This window comes from Scomber japonicus, chromosome 17 (genome assembly GCF_027409825.1).
Source record: "Scomber japonicus isolate fScoJap1 chromosome 17, fScoJap1.pri, whole genome shotgun sequence".
Lineage (NCBI taxonomy): Eukaryota > Metazoa > Chordata > Actinopteri > Scombriformes > Scombridae > Scomber > Scomber japonicus.
Genome location: NC_070594.1, coordinates 909,048 through 929,148, shown reverse-complemented (window position 1 = coordinate 929,148; position 20,101 = coordinate 909,048). Strand labels below are relative to the sequence as shown.

The following is a 20,101-nucleotide window of genomic DNA, read 5'->3' as shown; positions in this document are numbered from 1 at the left end:
AATATGTTAACCTTTTTATATTTCCAGTCTGTCAGGATGTTATATCACAAAGGAAGACTGTGCTTCTCTGGCCTCAGCTCTGAGCTGCAACACCTCCCATCTGAGAGATCTGGACCTGAGTAACAACAACCTGCAGGATTCGGGAGTGAAGCAGCTTTCTGCTGGACTGGAGAGTCCAAACTGTACACTGGAGAGACTCCGGTCAGAATCGAGCATCTATAATTTCTTTGTCTGGAACAATGACAATAAATCTGATTCTGAGACTTTTGATACAGTTGATCATTTGCATTCAGTTTTACATTCAGATTAATGTAAATTGTTTTTCACAGCTGTAGGATTCTGGTACATATGTGATTAAAAACATTGTCCCATCAACCTTTGTATGTTTCCAGTCTGTCAGAATGTCAGATCAAACAGAAAGGCTGTGCTTCTCTGGCCTCAGCTCTGAGCTGCAACCCCTCCTATCTGAGAGATCTGGACCTGAGTAACAACAACCTGCAGGATTCAGGAGTGAAGCAGCTTTCTGCTGGACTGGAGAGTCAACAATGTAAACTGGAAACCCTCAGGTCAGGATAGAGCAGCTATAATTTCTTTGTCTTGAACAATGACAATAAATATTAATGTTAATTATTCTGTATATCTGTCTGATTCTGGTACATATGTGATTAAAAACATTGTCCCATCAACCTTTTCATATTTCCAGTCTGTCAGGATGTCGGATCAAACAGAAAGGCTGTGCTTCTTTGGCCTCAGCTCTGAGCTGCAACCCCTCCCATCTGAGAGAGCTGGACCTGAGTAACAACAACCTGCAGGATTCAGGAGTGAAGCAGCTTTCTGTTGGACTGGAGAGTACAAACTGTGAACTGGAAACTCTCAGGTCAGAATAGAGCAGCTATAATCCTGATATACTGAACAATGACAATAACTATTAATGTTAATTATTCTGTACATCATCTGTAGGATTCTGGTACATATGTGATTAAAAACATTGTGTTATCAACCTTTTTATATTTCCAGTCTGTCAGGATGTCTGATCACAGAGGAAGGCTGTGCTTGTCTGGCCTCAGCTCTGAGCTGCAACCCCTCCCATCTGAGAGAGCTGGACCTGAGCTACAATCATCCAGGAGACTCAGGAGAGAAGTTACTGTCTGCTGGACTGGAGGATCCACAATGGAGACTGGACACTCTCAGGTAGGTGTAGAGAACTTTAAAATATAAATAAATGTACAAACATGAAAGGAAGTGTGTTTCCTGTAAATTACAGATAGATTCATTCAAAGACTACATTTACCATAATCATTTGTTTTCTTCTGGGTTTCTGTCCTGTTTGTTGGGTATGTTCAGTATGTTATGAGTGTTGTAATCTAAACCAATCAGAGATCACTTTAGGGGAGGCAGACTGTAGCCACATGTGTGTGAGGAGAGCTGTGTGTGGGTGTGAAGTAGAAAACTAAGGGTGAGGCTGAATAGTGTTTTTTGTTTAGGAAGCTTCCTAACTGAGTGAAATGACCCAGAAGTATCTAAATGGCATCTATGACAAGAGCTGGTTGAATTCTCTAAATGCTAAGGAACCATGATTCAGTGCTTCCTTTCTAACCTCCTTTAGCACAGAGTACACCTGACCATCCTTTATGAAAGGAGAGGAGATAATACTGTCCCACAATTCCTTGTGGCAGCAATATTTAACACGACCAAGTGACGCAGCATTCACAAACTCAAACCATTAGACTCACATTAAATGTCCACAGTGGTCTCTGTGTGTCCTCTGTCCAAAGCTGTGTTCAACATGTTTAATAACTGGATAAACTAATATTAGGGGAGGGGAAATATATCCATTATACGATGCATCACGATGCGGATGTAGTCGACTCTGCATCGATTCAAAAAAGTCAAGAATCGATTATTTAATCGTTAATAACTTGACGTTGTTTAAATGTTAGTCAATAACTTGATGTTGAACCAAACAGTGAAGGCAGCGCAGCAGCAGGACAGTCTTATAGAAAAAAGAAGAAGTTAGTTGATAACTTTATGTTGACGGTATGGACAGACAGGTCTCAGGTACGGACTAGGGCTGCAGTTATTTAATCTATCTATCGTTTATTTTTGCAATCGAATATTCTATCAATTATTTAATTGATTAATCGAGTAATCTAATAAATGATTTTGCCTCATTAAATAGCAAAAGTAAAAATGAGAAAAAGGACAAAAAAGACAATCAAGTGGGTTTTATTCCAAACTAAACCCATTTATTGCATTTAACTTCAGTACCTTCTGAAACAAATACATGAACTTACTTTCAGTGGGACTGATTTTAATTTTTGCATCATTAGGCCGCCGTACATTTTAACCCTTTTTTGACCCCTCAAATATTGTTTTAGGAGTCATCTGGTGTAGAAATGAAAGAGTCCTCAATACATTTTAGTAAGTTTTAAGGGAAATGTTGGGAGCAGGATTTTAATTCAATTTAATCTCATGTGGGCCGGATCACTAAAAGGAAGCAAGGAAGGAAGGAAGGAAGGAAGGAAGGAAGGAAGGAAGAGATATGCAGGGTTGATTGCTTACTTAGCCCCATAACAGTATATATCATCAGTAATAATCACACATCAATCATAATTTTATGAATAAGAAGTTATTGATAAAAATACTGGAAAAAATTGTATTTACAAAACTTCTTAGCCATGTTCACTTTCAATGTGGTTTGAACGAAGGTTGTCTCAGTCCCAGTCTATGTTGACTAGCAGTGATAGTATTCTGCTCTCTACTTATCATACTAAAAGGAACACATGCATCCCCCCAGAGCGCTTACAGGTTCACATTCAGGACCATTCGCAAGGTGCTACTTCAGCAAACCCTCAGAAAAATAGCTCAGAATCATTTAGAAGTTAAAAAACTGAAAATCACATTTAAAACTTGAATCATGAATCATCTAACACTTTAAATTTCTACTATAATTAGTTTCAATTAGTGAACGTGTGAGAAGTGCAGTGTCCTTATGTAATGTGTAAGGAGCACAGGCTAGTTTGACTACCACAACATAGACATAACAAGCTCTAATATTATGTGGAATAAAATACCAGATGGAGTTTGGTGCTTAATCCACTTTATTTTGAAAGTATTGTTTAAGTCAATAAAATGTAATAATTCAAATCCTTCTTTTTTAGGTGATGGTGTCATCTCTTGAAAAATAGAAATATCTTGTATGTTGCTGTTTAAAACCTGAAATGATATTAACTCTTCAACTCTCAAGCTAATTATTCCTTGTTTCATCGTTGTTGACATTTCTTCCTTATCGATACATTCAAGTAAAACTCAGTTAAACCATCAATCTCAGGTATGAACACACAGGTGGACACTCTCAGGTCACATTTAAGGGTTCATTTTAACAGTAAATGTAGTTTTAGTCATAATTGAGTCATGTACATTGTTTTAGTTTTAGTGGACTAAATATCATTAGATTATAGATTATAGTCTATATAATATAATAAAGTTTAAAGGATAATGCTTTTTTAAAGTTAGTGTTGAATGAGTGAAGTGAAGTCATTATTCCTACTAGATGAAATGAATGTTATATTCATCTGTTATTGAATGGTAGGAAGGTTTGAATGGTTCATATACACAGACATATCTTTATTTACCTGGCTTTGGCCATAAAAGAGCAATCTCAATAACAATAATCAGCTGCAAGCAGCGATGATCGGGCCCAAGCTCCCCCGCCCCGCCACTACTGAGCGAGACCTGCTGTGACACATACAGAGTCAATATAAAGTTGGTTGGATTAGGAGGAATTCATTAAAGTATGTGGTGTGAAAATTCTATCAAACCGCGCCAAAATTGCAAATTCACTTCAAAATGGCCGACTTCCTGTTGGAGTGAGGGTATGGGTCTAAGAGACTTTTTTGTGCGTCTTTAGATGATACATATATATACCAAATTTTGTTCATCTATGTCAATCTGGAGGGAGGGGCTCAATTTCCTTAATCTTCTACGGGGTGCAGTACCCCCATTTGGCCAGCTGTTCCTGTTTAATGGCGAAACATCAAAATTCCTCACATCGCTACGAAGCAACCAAATCCCTAATCAGAAAGTTTTTGAAAACTTTTCATCTCCAATGTCTCAAGATGTTTCTGAGTGAATTTGAAGTCGGTCGGATTAAATCCCTAGGACAAGTTCGTTAAAGTATGAGGAGTGGAAATCGCCAAAATGGCGCCAAAAACACAGATTCGATACAAAATGGCCGACTTCCTGTAGGAGTGAGGGTATGGGTCCAAGAGACTTTTTTGTTCGTCTTTACACGATACATATGTGTACCGAATTTACGACAAACTCAGTCGAGGGGCTTGATTTTTTTATTTTCTAGGGGGCGCTATTGAGCCATTTTTTCTCGCCCATTTTCGTGATCCTTAAAATATCAAATTTTTCGGGCACGTTTAGGCTGTCAAAATGGGGCCTTCGCACTGTTGAGTGCTTGGGCCCTAATAATCAGCTGCTAATGTTGCTTCAAGTTTGAAGTGGAGACAGATGACAGAATAAAGTCCAGTGTGTCTCTCTGTTATATTTAGTTTTCTGATTCATCATCTAGTTAAAAATCTGTTAATTATCCGTCTGATCAACAAAAGAAACAGAAACAACTTTCTTCATTTATCAGACACATTTTTCTTTTCATGTTATTTCCTCCATTAACTGTTATTATGGATGGATATTATATGTTGTTATGGATCAAATGAACATAAGGAAGAGTTTGTCTGTCACATTTTAAACATATTTATATTTGACATAATGTGTCATCATTTCCATGTGAGCGTCTGGTTTGATATGAGTTTACTTAGTTTATTGAGTTACATCATATCAATTATTCCTGAAACATTCAACCTAATAAAACAAATCACTATTTAAAAACACTCTGGTCATATTCAGAGTTATTAAATAATTAATTCACAATCAGAATATCAATAAATAGCCTTCAGATACAAATAATGAATAAATAACATTCTGCCAGTAGTAATGTTTCATATGTTTCTGAGCAGCACACAGTAGATACACAGCAGGAGTGTTTGTTAAATAGATATAATATAATATAATATAATATAATATAATATAATATTAACGTTCATGATCTCCTGATGTCCCTGAACTCATCAGAGTCCATCTGTTATTTTATTATTGATGCATTTACTGTTTATTATAAAGAAGTTCACTTGTATCATGAACTTTATTTAGAACGTTTTAACTTGTGGTTGTTTCTTCTTATTGTGTCTTTCAACTATTATTATTATTATATATTCAAACCAAATGAATGAACACATGGAATAATTACAGTCAAATGTTTTGCTGTCTTATAGCTGCATTTATTCTCTGATCACTTCAAAAATGCTCCCTTTGTCTCCTTTTGATATTGAAGTGATGACTGGCTCTATCCTCAGGACAACATGCAGAGATCAATATTTAATCTAGTGATTTATCATGTGGGAGGACATATTTGTTCATCACATCTTCTTCTTCAGGTCTTTTCCTCTCAGACTTCAGTGAAAGAATCCAGCAGACAGTTGAGACAGATGAGTTTCAGCCTGTTTCTGTGTCACTCTGACAAACTGAGGAACACTGCTTCATGTTGAACAGCAGTTAGGACTCATGTTGGATAGAAAATCATTCTGACTGTGTTTCTTCCTCCAGGGTGGACCATGGTGGAGAGCACAGGTTAAAACCTGGTCTGAAGAAGTGTAAGTGTGGATTGAATTTGATTCATGACAACTAAACAGCACACAGTCAGTTTCTCTTTAAATACAAAGTTGGTCTTTGTGGTATTTATTCATTAAAACATTACTGACAAAATGTGTCATCATGAAACTTTATAGAAATGAACAACAGATCAGAAGTTAAACAGAGAATAAATCCATCAGGTGTGTCAGATGATAAACTGCTGCTGTGTTGTTTCTTCTTCTCTTCATCAGATTTCTGTGAACTCACACTGGATACAAACACAGTACACAGAAACCTCAAACTGTCTGATAACAACAGGAAGGTGACAAATGTGAAGGAGGATCAGTCATATCCTGATCATCCAGACAGATTTGACCACTGGGTTCAGCTGCTGTGTAGTAATGGTCTGACTGGTCGCTGTTACTGGGAGGTAAGGTGTAGAGGAAGAGTTGGTATATCAGTGAGTTACAGAAGAATCAGCAGGAAAGGAAAGAGTAAAGACTGTGTGTTTGGATATAATGATCAGTCCTGGAGTCTGAGATGCTCTGATGATGGTCGTTACTCTGTCCAACACGATAAGAGAGAAACATCCATCCCCTCCTCCTCCTCCTCCTCTGTCTCTAACAGAGTAGCAGTGTATGTGGACTGTCCTGCTGGCACTCTGTCCTTCTACAGAGTCTCCTCTGACACACTGATCCCCCTCCACACCTTCAACACCACATTCACTGAACCTCTGTATGCTGGGTTTGGGTTTGGGATCAGCCCTGGTTCCTCAGTGTCTCTGTGTCCTCTGTCTGAGTGAGAGTCTCTTCCTGTGTGTGAAGATGTAATAACTTTGAGAAGTTTGAGTAACATTATTTTCATTGCTGGTTAAAATTCAAGCAGAAGCAAACACAACGAGCTTCTGTAACACTGATCTGATTATTAAAATAAAAAGCAGTTTGAACTTGAAGCTTTTGGTTTTCTGTTTGTTTTTGACACCAGCAGGACTCCGTACATCTCAGCTCTCTGTTTTTACTTTATTGAACAACAGCAGAATATACAAACATACAGGTAAACATTAATATCAGTTAAATATGTAATAATATGAGGAAATGAACAACATGAGAGGAAATATTAAAACAATGCAAACATACACACATACACACACACACACACGCTAACAAACAAGCTAACAGCAGACAGAAGCAAGAACAACATGAAGCAGATTAGCAATAAGAAGCTAGCAGGACAAAGACAATAAACACTTTATAAAAAGCCACAAAGCAACAATAAGGCTTCTGTGGCTTCAAATTAAAATCATCTGTGAGCTGTAGAAAAACTTGTGTTTTATTCTTTCTTTGAAAAGTTTGTGTAATATTCTTCTTGTTAAACTTTTGATCTGTTAGTTCAGAGGCCTGTACTACGAAGCTGGATTTTCTCTTATCGAGGTAACTTCAGGGTTAACCCTGGGTTTTCCGTACTACGAAGCTCGTTCACTTCTTACCGGGGTAAATCACCATGGTAACTTATGCTGAACGGCTAACCTGCTCCGGAGCAGGTTATGTTCTGGATAAGAGATCAATGAGTATAAAAGCACCACCTCCTGACCAATCAGCTCTCTTAGAAAATGACCTGCCCATTCTTAAAACAATTAAACAACATTGGTGCGCGGATCGCGAGAGGAGCGCTTAGGAGACAATGAGCTTTTAGGGATAGATGCAATTTTTTAATTGGCCAAAATATATATTTAAAAAATAATCATTGAGGCACGTGGGGGATATTATTCTGTATGTTATACAGTTGGTTTGAAATCATTCACTCAAATGGTTGAAGCATAATAGGTTTGTATTTTGAATGTTGAATATTAAACTAACTTAATGTCTCTTATGAAAGGAAGGGCACTGAGGAAGCGATCTGCCCCAAACGTCTGTGCCGTAATAAAGTGACATTGTGTGATCAGAGTGCTGCCCGTTTATATTGTCTGATAAATTAATATTGTATGATCTCGTGAATTTACACATTAACAGAGTCGGCAATTTTCTGCCAGCATTCCTTCCTGGTTTTTGCTGCTGCATCATCAGTGTTGCTTTTGGTCTGGATGATGTGTTTGAATTCTTCATATTGTTGAAGAATAATTGTCTGCTCCTCCATGGTAAAGTAGTCTGCTCTGCAGAGTTTCTGCATGTTTGTGATTGGTCAGACGCTGCAAACACCACCCCTTTATGTGAACGCGCAGAGATCCAGATTGGAAAACCCTGGGTTGATTTACCGAGTTGATAACCAGCTTCGTAGTACCGCTTATCCTGGACTGCGAAGATCTGGTTAAGTCAACCCAGGTAACGGAGAGAGATCCTGGATAGGTTAATCCAGCTTCGTAGTACAGGCCTCTGGTGTGGTGTGGTGTAATGCAGTGTGGTCTGGTGTGGTCTAGTCTGGTGTGGTATGGTATGGTCTGGTATGGCCTGAGGCCTGTACTACGAAGCTGGATTAACATACCCAGGATATCTCTCCGTTACCTGGGTTGACTTACCCAGACATTCACAATCCTGATGGCTCTCTCCAATGGTATTGATGCTGTAGAAAAACTTGTGTTTTATTCTTTCTTTGAAAAGTTTGTGTAATATTCTTCTTGTTAAACTTTTGATCTGTTAGTTCAGGTCCATCTAACATCAGTGAAGGCTGATTCTTCTTTTCATCTTTACTTCTGTGACTTTTCACAAGTTGAATGAATTCATGGTTACAGCAGAAGTGAAAGAGTTCATATTACTGAATCATCACTCACATTATGAAACTATAAGAGACACAATAAACATCATCCATGACGTCATGTTTACTATTTAAAGTGTGGGTGACGTCACTCAGCGCGCCTGTGGGCGGGGCATCGGGTTTCTCTTCCTGTGTGTGAGCAGGTGAGACACACCTGATGGTTTGATGAGAGACTCACATGGGCGGTGCATATTCAAAATGTGATGGATAAATGTAAAAAAGTCTTAAATGTGATGAGGTGTTTGGTGGGGTATGCCTGGGGGGCAGACAGGAGTGCGCTAAAAGCCATATATTGTGGGTTGATTAGGTCTATTTTAGATTATGGGGCAGGCACATCCCTGAGAAAGCTAGACATTATTCAATATCAGGCATTGAGGCTATGTACAGGGGCTTTTAAAACAACTCCAACAGCAGTATTACAGGTGGAAATGGGGGAAATGCCATTAGATATGAGGAGGTTGCAATTATCGCTGGTGTATTGGGTAATTTGCAGGGTCATGTGACAGACCATCCAACAAAATGCACTTTAGAATCGTGTTGGGAAAAGGGAAAAAGGGACAGTAAAAGTTTTGGTTGGACAATAACAGACGAAACAGAAGAGATTGAAATAGCACATTTAGATGTAAGTCAGACAGTACCATTATCAATCGTTCCACCATTTTGTTTTTTTTGTTTTTTGTTTGTTTAATGTATTATTTATTTATTCATTTATTTATTTAGTTATTTTGTGAGGGTGTTATGGCCATTTTGATCCACATTCCATACCAGTAGGTGGCGGTAATGCACCAATTCGTTGTTTGCCAACCGCCATTAAACAGCAGCAGCAGAAGAAGAAGAAGCAGCGACACACCTGAGCAGCAGCAGACAGCAGCAGACGCTTTCATCACTTTGTCTTTTAAACTTTACTTCATATTTTACATTAAAGTGATCCGCGCGGAGCGGCAGCGCGAGACCGGAAACCGGAGCTACATCCGAGAGTCCGTGCACGCGCAGCAGCTGACGGCAGGTGAGTCCGAGTTTCAGTTACCATGGTGACTGACTCAGAGTTTCAGTTACCTCTCTTTCCTCATCTCAGGGTTAAGAGCTGATAAAAGTCCTCACATTGTGTACTTTAGGAGAAGTTGTGATAATGTTTTAAAAAGACGAGTGAAGCAGTTATTAGATGTTTGGACTGAGCGCATCACTTCCTGCTGTGCTTTGTGTCGGCCAGCAGGTGTCAGTAGTGGAGCAGCTGAAGTCTGGAGAGGTGAACTCCATCTCAACACGACGGCTTTAAAAACCTTCATCCAAAACTCGTCCAAACCTCAGACTGACTGATCAGAGACTCACATGTGATCAAACTGCTGCTGCTTCAAAAGTCGCCCCCTGCATGGAGAGTAGACGCTTTTACCATCTGGGAGGCGCTTCAGTACTCCCACAGCTTTTAAACAGCGCTACAAAAATTCCTTTATCCCTCTTTCCATCCAAGCACTGAACGCACTTTACAGAGGGAGATAGTCCTCGTCCATCCTAGTCCCCCCCTCCCTGGCTTGGACTTATTTATTTATTCATATTTATTAGTTTTTTCTTTTCTAAATTCATGTTTTTAATTCCAATCAATGAATGTAGTTGTTGTGTTTTAATGTGTTGTGTGATCTGTGTTGTCTTTTCTGTATTCCTGCTGCAAACTAAGTGGACAAAGAATCAAATGAATCTGAATCTGAATCTTCATCACATCTGAGCTCAGCTGCTCTGACCTGTAGATGATCACATGGTTCGTTACCACCATCTAGTGGACAGATAGCACAACTACATGTGATGTGTGATTTCTGACAAGTGTTATTTGGACAAATTAGCGTCACATTGTGGATCTAAAGGGCTACTTTACTTTCTTCCTAAAAAGGTTAGACATGTGGATAAAGTGGTTTATTTACAGAGTTAGAGCTAAAATGAAATCAGCTTCAGCCTGATGATTTCAGCTCGGGTAGGAACGAAATGCATTGTGGGTCATCGTGTAGTTTACTACAGTGTAAACGGTCTGCTTACTATCTTAGAATCATAATTCAGTTCAGATTATAGAAATGTTTCATTAATGCAGCAAGATTACTTTCAATTAATTAGTTAGACATGGACTCTGAAGTTATAAGGGTGTGACGACTTCCTCAGATCATACACAGAAACAGTAAAAGGTCTCATAGAAGAGTTCATGCTCTTCAGATGATAAATGATCAAATACCACCATCTAGTGGACAGATAGCAGAACTACATGTGATGTGTGATTTCTCTGACACTGACTGGTTAGACTGGTTTTCACGTCACTCTGATGTTGTTTAGACTTGTACTGTGAAGTTATGAGGGTGTGACAGCGTCCTCAGATCAAATGCTCACAGACAGCAGGACTGACGAGGGAGAATGAGCAGCTTCTTCTCTCCCAGTGTTTCCTCTACACATGAAGGTGGAAAGTGTCTGTAAGTTGACCTGAAGTGAGTTCAGCAGGTGAGAATCCTACCAGAGAAATCTGTAAATGTCTGATGAACACCATCACTTTGATCACATTGTGTTGTATCACTGTTGGACTGCAGCTCAAATGTTTCTTCATGCTGATTGGCTGTTTAAAATACCTGTTTGATGCTTGCTGGTATAAATATTCTCCAGATATTGTAAAGAGGTTAAACTACATTTATATTATAAAGATTTACATGTATGACTGTTAGTGATTAACAGGTAAAACCAACAGCAGTTTGATTTTAATCTCATCATCAGTGAACAATGCAGGACGTGTCAGAACTGGTTGAACTTCCATCTTACAACACTGAGACTGACTCTGTTTAACTGAAGCACATTTAACACAGTTCATGTCTCTAGATGGACCAGAGCCAGCTGTAAGGGACCTTAGAGGCTGCTTAGGGCCCCTCAGCCTTCAGGGGCCCAAACTAACAGAACATGTGAACTATGTTTGAGTTTAACTGTTAAACTTCTGCCACAGTTTAAATATTTAAAGATAAATGTGAACATTTAACTCACAGGTCATCGTTTTCTCTTGGTGCTAACTGACATCCCAACATCCTTTTTATCTGTTCAAGATATAACAAAGCAATAAAGTTGAATATTAAAACAGTTTTGAGGATTTAAATAAATAACAGCTTTGGAGGACACATCATTATGTTTTGGGGACCAAGACTAAAACTAGAAAAATTGAAGGCTGAATAATAAATGCTAAGATTATGACAAAAAAACAAAAAACAAACAGATTTAATATTTTGAATTTGGGGATTGTAGGAAATACATTTTGGATGTACAAATTTTGGGAAACAGTTATTAGATGTTTGAACTGAGCGGCCTCCATCTCAACAACATCATTTCATCTTCCTTATTTTCACAGTAACATTTTATTTTGTAACAGAACTTTTCAGACTTGTCTTTTATTTCATGTTTTTAAGCAAACATCACATCAGGCATACAGCTCAGACATCAGTTACATATGAGGAAATAACGAATATGACATAATAAATCAATATAAACATCATTAAAGTCAAAGTAAATTAAAGGTGGTGTTCATATTCTAGTCAGAGGTTTCAGGGAGCAAAGTTTCATTGTTGTTTATCATTTATAGCTTTTTTATTATTTACTAGTTTGAGTGATTTTAATAGTTCAATTCTAGGAGGAAAGGTGCAATTTTCTCTTTATTAAGATTTCATATGTTTTCAGATGAGAAAGTAACAATGTAGATTCCCAAAAATATATCATATTATATTTATTATATTATATTATATTATATTTATTATATTATATTATATGATGAGGGTGACAGGATCTGAAATGATAGGATAATTAGTGAAAAAACATAACCACAACTGATCAACCCATGACAAATACACTGCTGACACTAAAATACAACCCAGTCAGTATAAAATGAATAATGAGTAAATATTGCTCAGCTGTCGGTGGCTTCAGCTCTGATCTGAACACATCACATAGAGACTCAAAGCAATAACACACAAACACGGTGACTGTTCAAATGTCCCTGCTCTTATATTATTTGCAGTAGGTGTAATGCTCTGTTGTTAGCTTGATCATTAGTTCATTAGCAGCACCTAGTCATAAATTATTTGATTTGACTAGCCAATAGTGTAAACCTTACTTATTTGGTCCTAGTTTTCATACTATAACTGATGCCTGTATTCAATGTGCTGTCTATCCTTTGGCTGCAGTAGAGAGACCTCTAGTGGACATTTGGAGCGTTACTTGTACTAATGCCCGTTTTCAGTAGCAGTCACGACGCATTCACATATATTATTATTCGTCTGTCAAAACGAACGCCTTTTTGACAGCCTAAACGTGCCCGAAAAGTCACCAAAATTTGCAATCATGTCCGACCCGGCAGAAACATCTTGACACATTGGAGATGAAAAGTTATCAAAAACTTTCTGATTAGGGATTTGGTTGCTTCGTGGCGATGTGAGGAATTTTGACGTTTCGCCATTAAACAGGAACTGCTGGCCAAATGGGGGTACTGCACCCCATAGAAGATTAAGGAAATTGAGCCCCTCCCTCCAGATTGACATACATGAACAAAACTTGGTATATATATGTATCACATAAAGAGGCACAAAAAAGTCTCTTAGACCCATACCCTCACTCCAACAGGAAGTCGGCCATTTTGAAGTGAATTTGCAATCTTGGCACGGTTTGATAGAATTTTCACACCACGTACTTTAATGAATTCCTCCTAATCCAACCAACTTTATATTGACTCTGTATGCGTCACAGCAAGTCTCGCTCAGTAGTGGCGGGGCGAGGGAGCTTGGGCCCGATCATCGCTGCTTGCAGCTTTAATTGTCTTTATTTCTTTGTTTATTCAGACCATTATAACTAATTATATATATTCTGTTGTTTAATATCCTTCAAATAACCAAAACTTCAAGAAGTCATAATTGGCTGATTATTCATTTTGGATAAGTACGATGTACCAGCTGTCTTTACTCCTGTGGGACTTTATTAAAGATTGTTGACCTAACTCCTGGATTTCTGCAGAGGTGTTCACACCAAAAGCGTCTGACACGACTTGAGCAGCAAGTCTACGTAGAAAGTCAATGTAAATGGTGCGATAACATGCAATTTCATATCAGGTGGTGCAAATGAAGTTGGAAAAATTTAACTTTTCAGGCGACATTGAGCAGCGACATCCCATCAGCGGCGAGTCAGATGCTTTTGGTGTGAACGCAGCTTAAAGTCAGACTCTTACACGCCAGTATTAAATCAGATATATTACACAGTGACCACTTTAATGGCAGGAAAACACAGGAGAGCAGCGAAAACCGGAGATGAGGGTTGAAGTCTCCCTCTATAATAAGGCTTTATTAATACAATAGAACAATAGAAGCATATTTTGACAGTCTGGTTGCTTTGGACTGTATGAACACTGACTGTAGACCATCAGTGTAAATATATAAATACACTGTTTGCTGAAGTGAACACAGCGAGCTGGAAGATGTAAAGATGTGGAGGGAAAAGATTCGATCTGCATCACAGAGACGTAGCAGGTCATCAGAAACATAGAGGGACTAAATATATCTTTAGAAATGTTTTTAAAATAGAGAACATCAGATATATTTATATAGTGATCATTTATTAACTGTTTATGTACCAAACAGGAAGTTTAACCCTAACCCTTTGAAAGGAGATCAATTATTAAAAACGTTTATTAACTGTTTATAAACCAGTTATGAATGCTTCATTAAGAGTTATAGTTGTTAACAAAGACATTAATAAAGACACATTTCCTTCAATCTGTTTATAACTACATTACAATGTGTTTAATAAATGTTTATATAACCAACATTGAGATTAACAGAAAGTGTTTTAAAGAGATCAAACTATAATAATTATCATTATTATTAATATGCAGTCAGTTTAAATGGTTTTAAATTCAGTTGAACTTCTGCTTGACACTGAAACAGCTGTCAGATATGATTTACTGAAGATGATTTTATCCCACAGACTTGTTCTCTGCTGTCATCAGATGGTTGAATATCGAAGGTGAGAGTGACAGCAGACGTTCAGCAGCACAGAGACACAGAGGCTTAACGTCTGCAGATGGATGAACAGGTAAGAACGTCACAGCTGTTTGATGCTTTTAGTTTTTGTCGAGCTCTGAGAGAAACAAACCTCTTTTTCTTAAGATTCAGGCTGAATACGGACATTCATACATCACATCTCTGTGGAAATAAAAGTCAGTCTTTTCTTCTGTAGTGTTTTCAGCCTCTCCCTCTGCTCATCCACTTGCATACACACAAAACCTTTGTGATGAAAAGTTATTAAAATCTAAAGCCTCAATCGAGCGCTCTGATCGTTGCGCCACAACAAACTGACGATTTGCCGTGAAACAGGAAGTTGCTGTAACTTTAACAGACATGTTCCAACCTGCACCAAATGTCTCACGTCCTGAACACATCTATGCTTCCATATTGTCTCTTAGTCATAGCGCCAGCTACTGGACACAGGAAGTGTTATTTCACCCCTCATACCAATGTCCCATTAAAGCTCAGGTCTGAAGACGTCTACGTGCTCATGATGTGAGCCCTTCGACTGCACCACGGCCCAACATGCGTGGGGGTGCCAGGGCCCATTCATCACTACTTGCAGCTTTAATTCATAATTATCTTTAATAATTATTAACTATTGTGAATAACTAAACCAGCTCCTAACTGAGCTGTTGATTTGACAAACTGCTATCAAAGCCCAACCTTAGTGTTTGAAGTGTTTCCTGGTATAAAATAACAGCGGTGGTGTTTCACAGATGAGAAGTCAACAGTTGGGATTACTGTAAAGTGTCCTGCATTTAATTTATTTTTAAGAAGATCTCTGTTTTCTAAAGTGCTTCTGTTGAACTCAGCACATCCTTCATGTTGATCTGTTGTGTGATGAAGTCAGGTTAATGTCCATTTCCAACAACAGTCGTTTTCTACTCACCGCTCTGAAGGTTCGCTGATTAATTCAAGCCACTGTAACGTTGTCGTCAATAAAAGTCGACAAATTCCTACACAGATGTTCAACATCATTTTTGGAAACTTTTAATGGAAGAGTGAGCAGCAGAGTGATGAGATGGGATGTGATGAACTGTATGTTTGTTTAAGATTTGAAAGGATTTCTTTGTTTCTGACAGGGAGGAAAAACAGTGGACTCTATCCCTAAAGAGGATCTCTTGAGAACTTTACAGAATTTGGGAGAAGATGACTTTAAAACATTTAAGTGGTACCTGGAGCAGCCTGAGGTCCTGGAAGACCTCCCAACAATCCCAAAGAGTCGACTGGAGAAGTCTGATCGGTGCGACACGGTGGATCTGATGGTCCAGACCTACAGTGAAAACACTCTGCAGGTGACCAAAAAGGTTCTGGGGAAGATGAATAAGCAATGGTCACACACCATCTCTAAACGTAAGTCATGATTAAACTGATAAGTCTCACATGACAGGGAGATCCAGGCACTCTATTTATTTATTTATTTATTTATATATTAAGATTTTTGTTGATTTTAGGCACCTTTATTTAGCAGGAAAGACAGACAGGAAACATGGGATTCGAACCGGGGTCGGCTGCGTGCGTGGCTCTAAACACTCCATCACCTGCGCGCCCCACTGAATGATTTTTTCAAATATAAAAGTTTTTCTGCACAAATATGAAATGTTTTTGTTAAATGTAGTGAAATTAAAGGGCAGCACAGCGAGGCATCATGTGACATACACCAGTCACACAGAAGTTGTCAGGCAGGCTTGAAGTACATGTGATAAATAGGACAGTGGTGTATCCTGAGATGTGTGTGTGTCGCCTGCAATGAAACACAGTGACCATAGAGGTTCAGGTCTATAGTTCGTCCGGGTTGGCAGTGTGACGCAATGAATTTAAAAAACTCTTTATCATAAGGTGGCTGTTAATCATATCTCCCTTCTGTTTTACATGTCCCATGTATATGAACGGTCTCGAAGCATACATTCCTGTAAGTTCAGGTGGAGTGACAGATTATTGCATTTAAAGGTTGGGTCTGCAGACACCTGACTGTGTGTTGTATGAAACCTTGTTTCATGGGCAGCTCCCTTTCGGAAGTCCCAGTTTTTTCCCAGGCTGACAGGCATGGGTGTGGGATTACTCATGAACCTATGTTGAGCACTGCTGTGTTTTCCCACAGTTTGGGGGGATTTGGCACATATGACATAGGACATTTTCAAAGTCTCTATTGCAGGAGCAGCTGTCCTGACTTCGGGCCAGAAAGCTGTTGGTTCCTACCTGAGGGGTTAGTCCTTTCACATTTGGTGAATCCTCTATTACGTCCAGAGGATGAAAGAGGCTAAAGGATACCGGGAGGCCAGAAGGGCTTAAGCTTCTGTAGTAAAAGAAGGAAAACTGTTGTGGGATGGTTCTGAGAGATCATGGAGAAGTTGACCTGAATGAGGTTCTAGCAAGCAATTGGAAGATATTACTTGACAAAGGCAGCAATGATTTCACAATCTCCTGACCCTGACTGACACCTCTCTACAGAGGAGACTGGGCTGAAACGTTTGAGCGAAGTCTCATCCAGCTCTTGGTTACAGGTACAGGTTATTAAAGTACTCAGAGGGGTTCACAGTGGTAAGGTGCCAGAGGTGGATGAGGTTTGTTCTGATATGTTGAAGACTCTGGACACTGTAATTTTGTCTTAGGTGACACATGGGACCAGATGTTGTGTTCCAATGATTTGGGAGGCACATTGCTCAGGCTATGCCAGAAACCAGTGTGAGAGTAATGGAGAGGAGGCCTAAACCAAACCTTAAATTCAGGAAAATGTTGTAGTGTTAATGGTTTATGACTGTTAAGTGATTCATCACAGTATGAAAAATGTTTCAATCTAAGGAAACATTTTGTTATGAATCAGATATCTGCACAATTATCAGGAAACTATTAGAACTTACTGTAACATTACTCTCTTGTGTATTTTCTCTCTTGCATTCTTTCAGATACTGTTGCCATGTGTCAGCATAAAGTCAAATCAAACCTGAGGGAGAAATTTCAAAATTTGTTTGAGAAAATCACAAAAGCAGGAAATTCAAAACTTCTCCAAGAGTTCTTCACCGAGATCTTCATACTAACACAAGAAACTGGAGAGGTGAACATGGAACATGAGGTCAGACAGATTGAAATAGCATCCAGGAAACCAGACAGACCAGAAACAACAATCAGACATGAAGACATCTTTAAAGTCCCACCTGGAAGAGATAAACCAATCAGAACATTGATGACAAAGGGAGTGGCTGGCATTGGGAAAACAGTCTTAACACAGAAGTTCACTCTGGACTGGGCTGAAGACAAAGCCAACCATGACATATACTTCACATTTCCATTCACTTTCAGAGAGCTGAATGTGCTGAAAAAAAAAAAGTACAGCTTGGTGGAACTTGTTCATCACTTCTTTACTGAAACCAAAGAAGCAGGAATCTGCAGGTTTGAAGAGTTCCAGGTTGTGTTCATCTTTGACGGTCTGGATGAGTGTCGACTTCCTCTAGACTTCCACAACACTGAGATCCTGACTGATGTTACAGAGTCCACCTCAGTGGATGTGCTGCTGACAAACCTCATCAGGGGGAAACTGCTTCCCTCTGCTCGCCTCTGGATAACCACACGACCTGCAGCAGCCAATCAGATCCCTCCTGAATGTGTCGGCATGGTGACAGAGGTCAGAGGGTTTACTGACCCACAGAAGGAGGAGTACTTCAGGAAGAGATTCACAGTTGAGAAGCAGGCCAGAACGATCATCTCCCACATCAAGACATCACGAAGCCTCCACATCATGTGCCACATCCCAGTCTTCTGCTGGATGACTGCTACAGTTCTGGAGAATGTGTTGAAAAGCAGAAAGAGAAGAGAGCTGCCCAAGACCCTGACTGAGATGTACATCCACTTCCTGGTGGTTCAGGCTAAACTGAAGAACATCAAGTATGATGGAGGAGCTGAGAGAGATCCACACTGGAATAAAAAGAGCAGGAAGATGATTGAGTCTCTGGGAAAACTGGCTTTTGAGCAGCTGCAGAAAGGCAACCTGATCTTCTATGAATCAGACCTGGCAGAGTGTGGCTTCAATATCAGAGCAGCCTCAGTGTGCTCAGGAGTGTTCACAGAGATCTTTAAAGAGGAGAGAGGGCTGTACCAGGACAAGGTGTTCTGCTTTGTCCATCTGAGTGTTCAGGAGTTTCTGGCTGCTCTTCATGTCCATCTGACATTCACCAAGTCTGAAGTCAATCTGCTGGAAGAAAAACAAACAACATCCTGGTGGTCTGAAATGTTCAGAGGCAAATCAACACCTTTCTACCAGAGAGCTGTGGACGAGGCCTTAAAGAGTCCAAATGGACACCTGGACTTGTTCCTCCGCTTCCTCCTTGGTCTTTCACTGCAGACCAATCAGACTCTCCTACGAGGTCTGCTGACACAGACAGGAAGTAGCTCACAGACCAGTCAGAAAACAGTCGAGTACATCAAGAAGAAGATCAGTGAGGATGTGTCTGCAGAGAGAAACATCAATCTGTTCCACTGTCTGAATGAACTGAATGATCGTTCTCTAGTGGAGGAGATCCAACAGTCCCTGAGATCAGGAAGTCTCTCCACAGTTAAATTGTCTCCTGCTCAGTGGTCAGCTCTGGTCTTCATCTTATTGTCATCAGAAAAAGATCTGGACGTGTTTGACCTGAAGAAATACTCTGCTTCAGAGGAGGCTCTTCTGAGGCTGCTGCCAGTGGTCAAAGCTTCTCATAAAGCTCTGTAAGTGGATGAAACACTGGATATTTGAACAATATCAAATATGTTGAATAAAACATTTTGTGTTTGTTACTAACCCTTTCTTCAGGCTGAGTGGCTGTCACCTCTCAGAGAGAAGCTGTGCAGCTCTGTCCTCAGTTCTCAGTTCCCAGTCCTCTAGTCTGAGAGATTTGGACCTGAGTAACAACAACCTACAGGATTCAGGAGTGAAGCAGCTTTCTGCTGGACTGGAGAGTCCACACTGTACACTGGAAACTCTCAGGTCAGAATAGAGCAGCTATAATCCTGATGTACTGAACAATGACAATAAATATTAATGTTAATCATTCTGTACATCATCTGTAGGATTCTGGTAAATATGTGATTAAAAACATTGTGTTATCAAACTTTTTATATTTCCAGTCTGTCAGGATGTCTGATCACAGAGGAAGGCTGTGCTTCTCTGGCCACAACTCTGAGGTCCAACCCCTCCCATCTGAGAGATCTGGACCTGAGTAACAACAACCTGCAGGATTCAGGAGTGAAGCAGCTTTCTGCTGGACTGGAGAGTACAAACTGTGAACTGGAAACTCTCAGGTCAGAATAGAGCAGCTATAATCCTGTTGAACTGAACAATGACAATAAATATTAATGTTAATCATTCTGTACATCATCTGTAGGATTCTGGTACATATGTGATTAAAACCATTGTGTTATCAACCTTTTTATATTTCCAGTCTCTCACAATGTCGGATCAAACAGAAAGGCTGTGCTTCTCTGGCCTCAGCTCTGAGCTGCAACTCCTCCCATCTGAGAGATCTGGACCTGAGTGACAACAACCTGAAGGATTTGGGAGTGAATCAGATTTCTGCTGGACTGAATAGTCCACACTGTACACTGGAAAAACTCTGGTCAGA

General features: G+C 39.5%; 1 protein-coding gene across 1 annotated transcript in view; it reads left to right on the top strand.

Annotated features, from left to right (window-relative positions):
• The window catches only part of LOC128377449 (NLR family CARD domain-containing protein 3-like), a 50,920-nt gene that overhangs the window by 23,256 nt on the left and 7,563 nt on the right, over window positions 1–20,101 (top strand). The window contains 2 exon segments of the mRNA XM_053337401.1: window positions 8,091–8,099; window positions 18,743–19,208. Coding sequence (XP_053193376.1) covers window positions 8,091–8,099; window positions 18,743–19,208 — 475 coding nt within the window.